At 39.2% G+C, this 16,200-nt stretch overlaps 1 protein-coding gene across 7 annotated transcripts in view; it reads left to right on the top strand.

The window, feature by feature from the left end:
- Positions 1–16,200, top strand: part of LOC124171805 (phosphatase and actin regulator 4-B-like) — a 174,575-nt gene that overhangs the window by 117,208 nt on the left and 41,167 nt on the right. For all 7 annotated transcript variants that reach the window (XM_046551129.1, XM_046551130.1, XM_046551127.1 and 4 more), the window contains 2 exons: positions 946–1,325; positions 3,413–3,576. In XM_046551129.1, the coding sequence (XP_046407085.1) occupies positions 946–1,325; positions 3,413–3,576 (544 nt within the window). The remainder of the gene's footprint in view (positions 1–945; positions 1,326–3,412; positions 3,577–16,200) is intronic.

Here is a 16,200-nt window from a genome sequence, read left to right as displayed (position 1 = left end):
ATTTGAATGCTAGAGCCACGAGATTTCTCTAACCCACTTCCAATCGCGTAATAGGCGGCTCATTCCGCGACTAAGTCAGGAGGTAGCCGAAGCAATGCCTCTACCTCTATTACGGAATGATCCATCAAGTCCATATACTGCAAATGTCACGGGTGGCGGTGACCTTCCTCTTTACGTTCTTAACATTGAATCGAAGCAATCGAATCGGTCCTAAGGGTATGAGGAGGGTCGTTCTTTCATCTTATGAGGTCCGTGCGTAGCAGAAATGATCAATTCCCTCGTTTGAGTCGAATCACTTCCCTATAATTTGCACTTGACGGGGTGGACCCTGTGTTATGACTCCCGAATTACTCCCGACCCTTCCTTCCCAACGCTGCTGTCTCACGCTCCTCTTAAGCCTCAGTTGCTCTCAAAAGGATTGCCAGTTGAAATTGAAGCGGTTTGCTTTAGCTCCGAGTGGTAACTCGTCAGAGGCATAATTTACTTTAGTGGACCACTGTACCTGCTGTCTTCTTGCCAGCCTCCAGGCACTAAGTACATCTGAGTAAGAGACGATATACAACTTAAGTGTATGGAGTTGATCATATTCGATAAATTTTCTTTTAAACTTTACAAAATTTTCATATGTTAAAACACTCAATCAAGTATACCGGTAGGTACATCCTGTTGTGTTTCGATGAGATCAATGTATCGCATTACTGTTATAGCTCTAGAATTCCATAATAACTGACGGAATGTAGACGGATTGAATAGATATGTGTATCATTTAGGAATCGCCACAACCCCGACTCACGATGGCTTCAAAGATCTTGGTCGGCGCATCCTTGAAGTTCCACTTCCGCATAAGCTGCTCCTGGCACCGCAGTCCATAACGTAATGGAAATGGTTTTACGGAGAAAGTCGGTCAATCCGCTGATTCTTCTTCTTCTTCTTCTCCTTTTGCAGGCGGCGTCGTGGTCACCGACTCCATCATCGAGAACAAGGAGAAAACGAAGAACTATTGGGAAGAGAAGATGCTGGCGGCGGTCGCCTCCGGGGCCAGCAGCCCCCCGCGGCTCAGGCCTTCGATGGGCAGCGAGGACGGCTCGGAAGCCTCCCCCGTTGCCCAAGGGCCCAAGATCGTGGAGACCGTGGCGAAGCAGTCGGAGGGGGCCGCGGTGGTCGATGACGAAGGCGTGGAGGAGGAGGAGGAGGAGGTGGGGGGCGTGGTTGTGGGGGAGGAGGCGATACGGAGCTCACGCGTGGAGACGCCCGCCGAGCTGAAGATAGCGATGGAGCTGAGGGAGATGAGGGAGAGGGAGGAGGAGCTGCGTCAGCTCCGCCAGGTGAGCAACCTCAGAAAAGATTGAAGGCCGCTCTATGGAAAAAAAATTAGCAATGAATTATCTACACAAAAAATAATAGCTTTCTTATTCTACGACACTTGGTACTTTGGAGCATTTAAAAGAGACATACCGCTGTTCATATCTTGGTACATAACAAAGCTACAAGGAAGGCAATCATGCTATTTAATGTCCCCCTGACGGCTAATGGGCATTTGCTTGACACATTTTTGAATTTACATCTGGACAAAAAGTTATTTCGGGTGGTCAAGATAAATGGGACATCCTGTATAGAGAATGTTTTCAATCTTAATATAGTGTCATTTTAACATATCAATGAAATAGATTTTATTGTCAATTTTCTACCAACAGTTTAATGTCACAACCTCTTTCAATACATTTTGATGAACCCGAAGGTAAAAAAATGTATTGCAACCGGTCGCGGGAATTGACGATTTGTGAAAAATTACCATTATTTTTTTATTTCATTTACTAGTGTATCACATCGAAATATTTAGAGCTTGCATGGTAGACCCTTGTCAACATTTACTAGTACCTACCTTTTTCATGAAATTTCTATTTTAGAAATTGCTAATAAAATATTATTTTATGCTCAGACAAATGTATTTGTATTCACTGTTATACGGGCAATAACAAGGTAACTGACGTAACATATAGACAAGACTTTTGAAATCTTACAATCTGTATTTAATATTCTTCCTCCCCTTCGCCTTGGAGTTAATCACCTACGTTTGGATACCAAAAATAGTCCAAATAATATATTTATTTAATTTATCTCATATTGAACAATTACTGCCGAAAGCAAACGGTTGGAATATGACGGTAACTGACGCACATGTATGTCTACAGTTGGTGCCGTGGCTTTCACGTCATATTCCACAATCTTCCATAAATATTTAAATCCCATCATCGGTTTCAATGCATGTTATAGTATCTTTAGATTCTAAAAATATTTTAATTGAAAGTGGTCGCGAAATTAAACTGTAAATTGGAAATTTCCAGTAATTTTTATTTCATTAATGTGATAAAATTTCACTGAACTAAGCCTGGAAACACTCTCTTTTCGTAATAGACCAATGTATACGCTTAAAGCTAGTGAAACATCATGGGAAAAGGCACATAATTGCTCTTGGAACTAACGCGTGGAAGACATTCATGTGCGAGCCTAGCTCAAAATATTCTAATTTTTTTAAATTTAAAGGCGTTATCATAACTGCACCTTGGTAGAACGTATTTATTTCATTTTTGGGGATCGGGTTGGTGTGGTGGCTTGAGTGGTGGCTTCCCTCCCCGTGGGCTCCGGTTCAAATCCCGGAGGTGGCTAGGAATTTTCTTAGACTTCCCGATCCCCGCTTGAATGATGCGTGGAGGACATTTCAAGAGCAACACTCCGTCCGTCGTACGGGACGTTAAGCCGTGGTCCCCTTGGCGCCTTTCTTTAACCGCAGGCTAATGCCGACTCCGTGTTTCTCTCCACCCTTCCATCCATACCCTTCCCTTATGGCGCAAATGACGCCGGCTGTCGGTTGCCTCCTCCAAATAATAATAATGTTGATTGTTCCACACAAATATAAATGTTAAGAAATACATGGCTACAGGAGCATAGGTACCCCTTTGTAGTTAATACTCCGCTTTGGGGTTACCGACTCGTTCTTCAGTTAGAATGCTTTTGTACATATTACACAAAAAATGTTACCATGCTGGATCATTCGTATTGAGAAATAATTAGCTCCCTAGCATATGAAACATGTAATATGTAAACATATTATATATATAAATAAACATATAGAATATGAAACCACTAGCTAACATAAAACAATCGTTGCATCTCATTCCATTCATCACAATACCTCATTCACCTAAGCAAATGTGAAACATCATTATGAGCAAAGAACCACATCTTTACCCTTTTGCAATATCTGTATGCATTCTTTTCGTCAGTTATGTATTTTGGTAACTCACAGTAAATTTTCGGTCCCAAGAAAAGGTAACTTCGTTTAAATAATTCTGTTCCTGCCTACCGTGCCTTATTTCATTATTGCTGAGCAGTGTGTGTTGTGTGTCGGCAGGCGTTGGGTTTGACGCGGGCGTCGGACGATGTGGACGAGGTGGAGGGGCTTGGCGTGAGCCGCGACGACTCAGCGCTGCACTCCATCCCCACCACGGACGAGGGCAATGTGTCCGAGTGCGGCACCGAGGAGAAGGACGGCTCCGAGGACAAGCACGGACGCAAGTGAGTCTCCACCCCTAACATCCCTTACACCCTTCTCCCACGGTTAATTTTTCGTAATTTACAATGAATTTCATAAATTCGTTAATTTTTCTTTTTTATTATTATAAGAGGAAGGTAAAATAGCGATTAAATTGACTAGTTAATTGCTATTTTTGCCTTCCTCTTATAATAATATTGTTCTAGATCTCAGTTCATAATTTTATCCCACTAAAAAGTACGGCCTTGGGAAGGAACGGATTTTATGAATTCATGAAAGATTTAACCGTGGGACACCGGGTTCATTGCCAATTGCCCGTGTCAAAAGTCGAGATACCCGGATTTGTGTTGCTTAGCAGTTCTGTAAGTACTCCATCGGTTTTATTGAGTTGCACTGTAAGTTTACAAAAATTTATTCCTACGTTTCCTAAATATCAACAGTTACTAATCCTTACATTACCAATTTTTTGTGTGGGTTTTTATGATAAAGGTACGATTTTTGATGATTGGAAAACTGTAGCTCCTTATTGAACACCGTATCTGCTCCATGTCTGAACATAGAGGGTAGAGCATATACATCTACATACTACCCCGCAAGCCGCCCAAAAGGCGTCTGGCAGGGGGTGTTATGACAACAGCCGTTTACACACAAAAAGGAAATGCGAAATTACGATGAGCATTTATTGAAGTCCTTTATGGTTCGGGGAAAGACGAATTCCCTTATCTATCCGTTCGGCTAAATATCTCTCTTAATTCATTGATTCTGTCGGACCTGGAAATATAGTGGGGATCTAATATTATGTTCTCCGTGTCGCTCCTAAAGATATCTATTCTCAATTGTTTAAGCAATCTGAGCCTATCGCGCAGCCTCCAAATCTCGAGCGTTTCTCCAGCATTCGGCTATTAATCGGAGCAACCCGAGTTTAAATCCCTCCATTCCTCTCAATCTTCTCGAGGTGGCGTAAGGAAAAGAAACTTCCCCTCGAGCCTAGAGTAAAAGAGTATATCATCTAGAATAGTCTAGTATTGAAAGAAGAGGAGATGCGTCATTATATTGAAAGGTTAGCGGAATGCGGAGCCAATGACACCAGTATTGTAAAATTGCTCATTTAATTGTTATTTTTGCCTTCTTCTCACAGTAATACTGTTCTACGTCTCTGTTCCTCATTTTAGCCCGGTAAAGAGTACGCCCTAGGGGACATCGTCCATGTTAAATTGTGACACGGCCAAAGTACGTCCGGTATTCCTAATTTCCCAAACGAATTGCTAGCCAAGCTTCGTGTCGGTCGGCCTTGGCTCCGGATTTCTCTTCTCTTCTGAAGGTACAAGGATGGTGTCGAGCTCCTCCCCGTCTGAAAATTCCGCTTTTCCCGTTTACGGTCCCAGGGGGCGTAACTGTTGATCGGGAATTGTTCTGGTAGCTGTTCTTGGAGGCCACAAAGATACGTGAAGGATTGAGAAGTTGCGGAATCATCTTGAGATCTTTATTCATCTTACGTGCCAATTTTCCCTATTCCACTCGATTGGAGATCAAACAGCGGATCGTTTGGGAAATGGGGTACGCCTCTTGGGTGATTGAAGAGTTCACGTCTTGTGGTTATTGTTGGGTGTGTGGAGCAATTGGATGTGCTGAAAATGGGATGAACCTTTCATTTCTCATCTTCATTCCATTTCGCACTTTTCCTTCTTGGGAATGTTTGAGTCCGTTCGGGAAATCAGGTTGTGCACGCCTCATCTGTTCAAAATTCATTCGAATAGTATGAGCTCAAATTCCATTGTTGATAATATTATCTCAAAAACCGCACTTAATAAGCCTTATCTGCCGTTTCATTTCTGGTGCAGTCTCAAGGAATTCTGTCGGTTTTTAGAAATGATGCTAGATGTCACGTATGTAGCTGTTTGATAACAGAAGCTAAATCTCCTTGAAATGTGCTCAACATCATTCAGGCTAGGTTTACTTGGCCAGTATGCATGAAAAATTAATTCAATGACATTGATTGCGAACCTGAGTTAAAGTATTTTTTTTTTCAATTTCATCCTTCATATAATTTTTCGGGATTATTGCAAGTTTGTTCCTAGGATAGGGATCAGAAAGCCGCAATTCTGGCCTCAAAATATTATTATTGAATTGCCTATATTGAAAAAATTGCAATTTATCAAAAAACTGCAATTTTCCATGATTATTATTACATTCCTCGAAGATGATATGGTGACATTGAAACCGAAGTCGTGGAAATAATATGTTTATATTGGCTTTTACGATCGTGGAAAATTGCAGGTATTTATTTCAATATGAAAAATTCCACTCCATCATGCTTGAATATTCGGATTTTAATCAAATTAGTATTACTTGTGATTGGAATCTATTTGAAAATATGCGAGTGTTATCGAAATGTTTGCGTAAAATCGAGTTGTCAATCGTTTAATTCATGTCATCGAATCTCATATCTCGTATCTCAGCCAAAATAAATACAATGTTTACACTGCGTAAAAAATCCATCGCAAGAAATGTTTTCGAATGCCTAACTAGTACGTGCGTCTCATAATCCAAGCTCTTCTTCTCTTAAGCAAGTTGTTGTAGCTAGCTGATTCGTTCACTCAGTATCCCAACAGCCATTCCTCATCTCGCTTTAACCCTGAAATTTTCATAATTTATTTTCATTGCAATTCATAGGCGCTCTCAGCCAGAGTGCTAGAAATGACTTTTGGGTTTGTTCCTATCCTATCGAATTATACCTTTCCTTAGCGTAAGAAAATAGAACTCCATAAAGCCACGAATCCATGAAACGTTCTGAAGATACCGTCAATTTGATTTCTTAGTGCAGATATTTTTTTGTGGTATGTTTCTTATTTGCACCATTTCTCGAAAAAAATATGTGGCTTTCATTCCAGTAATTACCAAGCTACTCCTTGCCGATGACATAACTTTCAACTTACTTAAAAGTTATGCTCTAAAGTGTGGATAGGGCAGTGAACACTGATCACATGCATGTAAAAGCCAAAGTTAGGATCCTTTGGAAGGAAATATCGGCGAACAGCACGGTGTAATTCCATCCAGAATGGCACCCTAAGGCCCCATCCGTAATTTGTGGAAAGACTGAAATGACGGGAATATTTAATTTTAAACAGCAAAATTGTATTTTACCAGCTAAATGAAATATGTATGTAATAAAGTTAATGATAAATATCTATAAATAAAAAGTATTATATAATGAATCTCAAGAGGTACTGCCCATTTGCAGATATGATGCTAAGTATCACATGTTTAGCTGTTTCAAAATAGAAGCTTAATTTTCATATTAAAGATAGAAAATGTAAAAAGTAATTGATGAATATCTTAAAGCCACTTCTCTACACACATCAGACTATTTATCGCTGATGTGAGAGAGTTATTCAGAGGCGTATCAATAAGCCGACCTTCTTCAAAACAACGACTTTAATCTGCCCGTGGTACTTCAAAAAACTTTTCCAGGAGAGACTATTACCTCATGAGATAAGGAGATCTCAGAGAAAGCAGTTGAAGCAGCACAAAATGACGAGCAATCTCTAATATCTGTATCATAGGATCGATACTGGTTATGAGAGATACGAGGAGGAAGAGAACAATGATTAATTCGCAGGAGTATTTTCCGGAAGTAAGAATATCTACTTATTAAGCCATTCTTCCCACCACAACTGCGGTGAACAGAATTTAATTAAAAACTAATCATTCTTAATACAGTTTAAAACTTTAATTGTTTCTGTTTTTTTAAATTTCCATGTTTTCATTTTATTTCAACTGTTACGTTCCGATAATTTATAGTATCGATCACAAAATAAATAGCGTATGAACCAATGATAACCAAGCTAAAGAATTCGAGGAAATTGGTCGAAAGTTAAATTTCATGCTTTTAAATTTTAATACTGTGGGAATGGTAGACTTTGATCCATGAGCGGTATCTTGCAAATTTAGAGGAAAGTGTATAATCAAGGGAATGCATTGAAACATCAGTGGGGTAATAAGGATTGGGCTAACGGTCGCGATGTGCTTTCCGTTTTTTAGCCGTAGTCCGCAAAAATATAAACGCATATTGTATTAGCACTTGCATTGTTCGTTATTTTCGTTTTTCTATCCGTCGCCGACATCGACGGAATATATGTTGGGGATCATGGCAGCGTGGTGGGTAAATTGCTTGGCCACTGATCGAAATCTGGCGAAGCCTTTGCAAGAGCGTGGGGCCAAACAAAAATTAACTCAGTACAAGGAATTTCTCCGGGAAAGGAATTTCCCCAGCTACCCTTTTTTGCGTGAATTCCACACGCCTGTGGATTAATGCGGAGTGAGCTGTACCCTCGATATCCGAAGCGACCCTCGTCGTCGATTTGAACCACTGGCTGATGGAGCGAGCGCGAGTGTAGACATGACCTCTTCATGTTGTGTTGAGGAGGGTGCCGAAGAAGATCTGACCTTGGACTTAATCACCTGCGATTAAGGGAAACGCCACCATCTTCGTGTCAGCGTGGGTAGTGGCGAGAACGATTTAGGTGGAGAATCGAGCCGTTACTGACTGACGCGGAGCTGTCCCTCCAATTTCTGATAACGATCTCACCCAATTTAGAAAGTGTGGCGTCAGAGGACTTCTTAAGGGTATCGTGTATCTCTCCGATCATTGAAAGGAGGGAAAAGAGCTGATGTGGGTGTGAATTTGTGAATTCATATATCTTAATGTCGGAAGTTGGACTAATGTCCGTTTTAATGGCACCGTAAATCGTGTTTTAAATTAAGTAATGGAGTTCTCAGAGCCTCACTCACGAAAATGCGTATTCATTTCTAGAATTTGCTCAGTGAATTGGTCTAAAAGATTTTGTTGAAGCGCCTTCATTAGAATTAGATCTAAAATCCATTGTTTCGTTTCTGTCAACCAACTGAACTCATTCTAGCGGCTTGAAAATATCTAAAAACCTTTTAGTTAAAAAAACACGAGTACTTCGTGGCAGATAGATCCCTTTTTTGAGACGTAATTATAGCGTGGTGGTCTTCATTCATATTTGCCGCTGTAAGTACAATTTTTTTATTAAATAGTGTCTAGATTCAACAAAATGCGAGAGGGTGATACCATTAACTTGTCTTAGAGTTGCATTCACCGAAAAAACGTGATTACTATTCCGCATAAATCTTGGACGAAAATTTCAATGCGGGGAAATACCCATACTGGAAGGGTAGGGTTGAAAACCTGCCGAAACTTACATTTAATTGAATTGTTTTTAATTACTTTACAAGAAGAAGTACTTCGCATACATATGATAAGCTTTTCTCGCTATTTTCTGTAATCATCTGTTAGAAGAGGTCGAATTGTTTATTGGAGCTCACAAAGTTATTATGATCGTTAAAAATGGTTTTATCTCTTGATGCTGAAGAATATTACTTTTTTACGCTGGTAATTATCATTCATAAAATTATGCATATTTGATCGTTGTAAAATTTCCCCCTAGCAATGAAGAAATCCTGAGCGTATTGAATGAAGGGTTTAATGACGGGCTGCATGCTTGACTCGTTACGCGGGAAGTGTCTCGCTTAAAGGAACTCTTTTTTCTGGGAAAGAGACTTCCTCATCATCGTCATCTTCCCCGGCGGCGTTCATAAGATAATCCTCATACAATCTTAGTACCGTGGCAGTGTTATTCATGTCACGCAATGAAGATTAGAGTACTGAAAAAGCTTACCTTCATAAACTCAAAAGCGTGAAAGAATGAAGCAATCGAGGACGGAACAACTAATACACTCGCTCACATTCATACCCTCTTGAACTAAAAAAGTGACTGTCGCTGCATGTCGTCATTTTCTAAGGAAAGGATGAGGAACATGACGATCTTTCTGAAAAATAACTTATGAATATGATCTGTTGTTTACTGGGAACTATGTCTTTAGTGTAGATACTTTGACAATGCCTTTTGATTTTTGTCCTGCTATATCGCCGTTTCCTACTCGATTGTTTGCGCCGCCGTGGCTGGGAACTGCGTTAGCCTTCCAGAGGGATCATTATTTTTATGTATGTGTTTGTAAGATTCAGTTGACTATAGCCGTGCACATTTTCTTGTCATTACATCTTGGAGGCTTCGTGTTAGTCAATTCTTCATTCCCATGCGCACTCAGCCTGCTCAGGAGGTGAGCCGTTGCTTGTGGTCTTGCAACTATCCTACTGACATAACACTTAGCTCGTCGCCACCATTGGTAGGATTGGAAGTAATTGAGTATTGGCTTTCAATTTTTTTCTTACTTTGAATTGTTTTTGGAGATTTCAGAGCTTATCACCAAATGTGGTATTATCAATTTTGAGCGCTGATATTTTTGTACTGTAGGTTCATTTTATCTTATAATTTTTATTCCCTTTATCTCTTGCTTTGAATAAATGTAAGACATAAGTTTCGTTTCGCTATAATCCGTGTCTTTCTTTTAGGTTTGTAATTTCATTATAGCTAACAACACAAGAATATGATGTGATTCTTTCCCGGTGAATAATTTTCATGAAATCCTCTCGGGATTTTAAAAGATAATGAAAAATAATAGAAATCCTAACTCCCAATATCTTTTTTGACGATCAAGAGTAACTTGATTTTTATGAATATTGTTTCATCTCCACGGTCTTTCACTGTCTCAAAATTATTTATTCACCCGGAGGACGATGGTCGAGTCTTCAGTTTAAACGTTGATGATATGCAACTTGTTAAACTGGTGGAAATCCAAAGTAAACGTCACGAAAACTAGCAAAGAGTTTGAGGTTGTATGAGTAGGGGTCAAAGTTTATTTATGCCTGCATTTTTTGTTTTTCATTTTGATTAGGGAGCACGTAATTCGTCCTTAACTCTGAAAAAAAGGCTCCTCAAACAACGTGGTAACTTAAGGTCTCAGCGTTTTAATGACTACCTGGTGAAGTATATTTTTGTCAAAGGGTATTTATACGGCATTTATATTTCACAATGGAATTATAGTATAGTTGGAATAATGGCAAAGTCCCTAAATACATAAGGCATGAAAGTCTTTGGATGAACCATTTTCTTGTTCTTTGGAATTTTATTGTTTTAATATTTATCTTTTTATTTCTCAAGCCCTATTTTTATCCGCTATCAATTGTCATCCGCTTTTGAAGTGGAGATAAAATTCCAGTCGTCGTCAGAGGTACTTAAGGATTATATTAAGGAGTAAATTAGGACTATTATTTTTTCTCACGCTTTCTTTCCGATCAAAAAATTCCCCCATAGATTTTTATTGAAACATCTCCCTTGGGTATTTAATTCGTAATACCCATGTCGTGATGTAGTTGCTCCTTATTTGTACCATTAAAGGCATGCTTTCTCTAAACCACGCGGTTGTGCGCGTAGGAATGCTTAATGCCGTTTACACGGTTCACCTATGCCACAAAAAGTGAAACACACTGTTTCTTGTGACTGAATCGTCCGCTCACTTGCAACACTTCATATGTATCAAGTGACGCGCGAAATGTTCCGCTTATTGCTCATTCCTTTTCAGTGTTTTTATTGCTCTTACGAAAGCCCTTTTCTAACTCCATGGGAGTTGTTCTAGAGAATTGCTTTTGTTCTTCTTCCTCAAAGAGATTGCGTCAAGGTTGGTGACAGTCCTTACCTTACTCGACGCATCCTTGGATACGGATAGTTGCTTTTAATTGTGCCTTAATTATATATTTAATTCACTCTCCCGAGAAACTTGACCCTGTCCGAGTATCCCTCCGTTTCGAATGCTTTGTTCATCTCGGATTATCTCTTATCTGCAGAGATATGCTGGTTAACAAAGAATCTGATGGTGGTATGAGTATTTTCCACCTTTAAAGGCTATCATTTCACAATATTTCAGAAATAACAATATCAATAATTTGATAACAGAAAGAACAGTTTGAATTTTCTGTAAAAAACATATTCAATATCATTTCAAGACAATGATTTTACATCGCCAGTAACTCTCATCGTTACTATTGAGATTTATTTTAACACCTCTTTCGGAAGAGACCATCTCGATTTACCTATCTTGGAAGTACCGATAAAGATGCATCGCATTCAAAATACGAGGATCTCAAACTGATTGTGATGTTCAACGTTTATACCTCACCATGCAGCTAGTCACTCTTGTTTGTGGGAGATTTGTACAATTGCCTCAAAATAGTAACAGCTACCACCTAAATCGACTCTTACTGCTTAACTCGAAATCAGCAGATCAATGGTAAAATCTTCAAGCAGCTATTTTCCTGCCACAGCCATTTTATATCGGAAGTAATCCCTAGAATCACGACTCTTAGGAGTATCGAACTCCACCCCCACCCTCCCCATCCCTCTCCCCGAAATCGCAGTTCAGTAATAGGATCGCAGGATTCGGTAGATGGACGGGAAGGATAATTTAAGACAAAAAATCGTCCCATTAAAACCATGGGCGGTCTGGAGTGATTCGGGGCCCTCGGATCATGATGGCCCCCCCCTTACCGGGGAATTCGGGGGTCCTCCCCTGGAAAACTCTAGGAAATTGCATGCCCGGAAATTGATTTTGGACGATACTCTGGCTCTTAAAACTAAATAAAATGTAATGAAAATAGCCATTTCATGATAAAGAATTCTATTAAATGTGATAATTTCACATCTTATAAAATTTAATAATGTATTATGGTTCTATTATAATTTCAGTGGATTTGCTCCTTGAAACTGCGATGAAATACAAAAAAAGAACACCTCTAATCCTCTCACCTTTTCTAATATCCCTTTCAAAAAAGCATCGGGTTCTCTATTTTTTTCTGGCAACTTAATTTTTTCATGCTTTTATAATGTTTTTACACTGATGTAGTTGCGAATAAAGCAGCTAATGAAACCTTAGAATTTTATATTATAAAAAAAACGTTGGTTAAAGTAATCTTGAGTCTTTTTTATTACACCTTTCATACACGATAGACGCGAATGTTGTTGGGGCCGCGAAACACCCTGGAGACAGCCATTTGGCTGCGTACTGTGGCCATTAAATCCAAAACCGATATATGCGTTAACTTTAGCCATTCTCACTTAAGTTTAAAACAAGAAATCGCGAAAGGTGGCGACCTTTTTTCATGAGTTGGTGACGTCATCACTAGTTTTGCTTCATTTCCTCGATCGGGAAAACCATTTCAGGGAGGGAAGGAATCTTTCTCTAGAGTGTAAACAGCAACCGATCGCACGATGCCCACGCACAAGGAAGAACGAATGAGAATAAAATGAGGGGAGAGTCGTATTTGGAACCTTGGAGTCTTATTTGGTGCATGTACCTTATTTCATATCCATCTTCGGCTCATCGTCGGAACCGTGCTCTTTCCTCTCTCGGACTTGTCTCTCCCTCGCGTTGGGTCACGGTCACCACATACCAGTGGCGTACCCAGGAATTTTGTTCGGGGGTGTAAAACCAGGGGGGAGAAATTCGTGAGGAACCTTTCCGCTATCGGTAATGATTGGCATCGGAATAGAATTGATGGAAGTGATAAATTAAAAGAATCTTGGTATCAATTATATCGTAAATATTTTTAGTGTTGTGTCTTGAGAAGCATCAAATTGATTAATTGGGACTAACTATTGACCTGTAGAATGCGAGAGAAGGTGAAACAGTCTGATGCGGCTCTAGCGTCGCGTTTTGGAATTTATTTTGATGTCTAAGATGTGTTTAGGTCAGGTGGTAGTGGATTTACTTCTCAACCTTTAATTTTGAAATGAACAAGCAAGCAAGCAATTTTCCGGGTGGGTAGAAATCTTGCCTCTGATAAAATCATCCTTGTCAACATTCTTTAAAAGTGCAATGTTGCTCGATCGAAAGTATTGGGTATTCCTAAGGGTTAATTTTTCTGGTGTCGTGCTTATAGAAATGATAGAAAGTAGTTGTTACAAGTAAAGTTCTAAGGAAGGAATCCCCTAGTTACACCTCTCTCATGATTATCAATAATATATTCGTCCCAAAATCCGTCGTTGTCTTAGCACACAAAGGGTTGAGATTCATCCTACTGCATATAAGTTAGTTTGGAACCATCGTGCCGGTAGTTACTAGTAAATTAGTGACGAATGTTTCGGTTTTTCAGCTTTTGAAAAAGCCAAGTACTCACACCGAAGTATGGCATATGCGTGGTCTTAGAACTTCGAATCGTACTTTACGTTTCCTTTGTACCGCATACTTCTCCGTTTCAGTCATCGCTCAGTGAAGAGTAAATTGTGAATTTTTCGGCTTTAATTTCGTTATGTGTCGCTCTTTGGGGGCAGAGGGTTCGGGATTGACGCTGAAGGTGTCACATCTTCGACCTGAAGACGCTGGCAGGATAGCCAGCGAAACTGTTGTCCACAAACTAGCTGATGAGGAAGAAAACCCTGAAGAAATGCAGAGATCAAACCATCGCCGCGGAAACCTACGTTCTAGCATTCCTTAAAATTTATTTTGCGAGTAATGTAAGGGCTCAAAGATTCATCTGAAGGTCGTCATATTAATCAATTTGGTGAATCAGGAGTGATACAGTCAGATTTTTCTGCTTATTTTTCGTACTCGTGATCATTATGCCCAGCTTCATGATATTTCATTGTTTTTCCGGTCCATACTGATGGTTTAAGGGTCCACTTTTTTCCAATCCAGTAATATTAATTAGCTACACTCTACACTCCCCGGCTATTATTCGGAAAACTAGAGATGAGAAATTCCTTATCCAGTCTTCACCTCGTGACACATTACTTTTTCACGATTTTGCTCGTAAAAGTTTTCCCCAAATGAATCCAATGTAAAGTCTATGTTTAAGGGAATAATTTTAAGTGACTAAGCTTAAATTAAATGAAAGTATTTTATTTTGTAATTACTCGGTGCGTATTTCGTAATGTCCTGACAGAAAACCCTAGTTTTACTATGGTTATTGGGGGTCATGAAAAGGCGAGCAGGACTGTGAAGGTATACCTCTTCCATAAAAATGCATGTTAAAACTGAAAGTTACGTTATAAGTTAGCAAAGTTTCGATTAATGCGTTATTTCTCTTTTTTACGTCCTTACGGAAAATAAAACTTCTCTAAATGACCTGCCCACTGCAAGTCACCATCAGCTGGAATAAATAAAGGCTTAAATAAGTTGCTTTTAAATGATTAAACAATAGTGAGGTCAGAGGTTCATTTTATGTTTCTTAGTATCATAAAATCTGCTTCAATTACCAGAAACTAAAAACTATATTTATGGTCAGAGGCAAGAAAAGGTTAGCCTCATATAGTGTATTAAATGGAGAAAGAAACTCTTCATTTGGTAAAAAACATGCATGACAGTTTGCAAGTAAAATTTGAAGCGCGCTCTATACCATGGTGGCATGTATCATCCATAAACTAGCTAAAAGCGTAACTATTTCCCGGAGAATTCCATTATCAGCATCGAGTACGTTCCAGTTCTTCAAGTAAATTATCGGACTGAATTTAGAGCTTTTTCTGTTCATTTGATGGTAGCATTAGTTTATCTGCACCGTTATCTTCGAATGAGTTTATTGATGGACCTATTAGAATCCATGGGGAAGTGCTTGCCCATATCTATAGTTAATAAAAATCTATCTAAATGCATGCATTCAACCAGTATTGAAAGAAAATTTAACGGCAGTACGGAAAGTTCCAACCGAAAGCAATTTAGAAAGTTAGGTGTTGAAATTCTTTGACCGTGTAGTGAATAATGGAAGCATAATAGCTAAATTTTGGTCTTAAAATCGTAATTCTTTGTGCACCAATGGGTCGGATGTGTGGAGAAAGTAAAAGTGGTGAAAGAGCAAATCCTTTCACTCTTCGTTCTCTCGTCAAGTCCAATGCTCTTCTCATTGATTTCAGATGCATGTCCTGTTATCCAGCCACTTATTATAATTATCGATTTTCCACGAACTACTCACTCACTCACGAACTTTGGATACTTTCGACTCATGTTCGTTGTCTCAGTGCAGCGGTCCGATGAACGTGCTTTCAAAACATGATGCCGAGGCAAAAGAGCCTTGTCGTAGGAAATAAAAAAAGGAAAGTGCCCCTTTAGTATTAGTCGCTGCCATAACTTTTCTAACTGGTCAAAGTAACCTAGAGACTCTTTTAGCCAAATGGGTTTAATGCCATGGAAAATCTTAATTACCGTCAACAGGCAGCTAAGTAAACCAACTTCGAAAAGAAAACACAAAATAGCTTGCAGTTTCTTGTGGCTCTGTGCTAAGAAACTAGTATAACTAATAAAACTAGCTAACTAATATAAGATCTTAAATAAGTATGGGATCATTTTAGTTAACTGAAGATTGAAAGGTAAATGATCATCTTTATAAATTAATTAGGACTAGAAGTAGGGCGGTGACGGTTGCCCCGTGAGGCAGTTTCAGGCAAAATTTTAAAGGTTTATTTTAAAAAGTTATATAATTTTTCAAGAGATAATATCACAATAATTATTAATTTATAAATCATTAAACCATAATATTAGTAAACCTTGTTAATAGCAAACATATGGTGTGTAATTTCAACTACCGCATCTCAAAAAATAGCTTACAGATGTCTTATATTTTGGTGGGGGGTAGGAAAGGGGGGTGAGGACAAATTGATCTTTGCTCCCCCTGACCAAACTCCTAGTTCCGGTCCTAAGTTGAATCTCTGCGCTCACTCCCTCGATTTCCAATTGCT

Source organism: Ischnura elegans, chromosome X (assembly GCF_921293095.1).
Source record: "Ischnura elegans chromosome X, ioIscEleg1.1, whole genome shotgun sequence".
NCBI lineage: Eukaryota > Metazoa > Arthropoda > Insecta > Odonata > Coenagrionidae > Ischnura > Ischnura elegans.
This window is presented reverse-complemented; position numbering and strand designations above follow the sequence as displayed.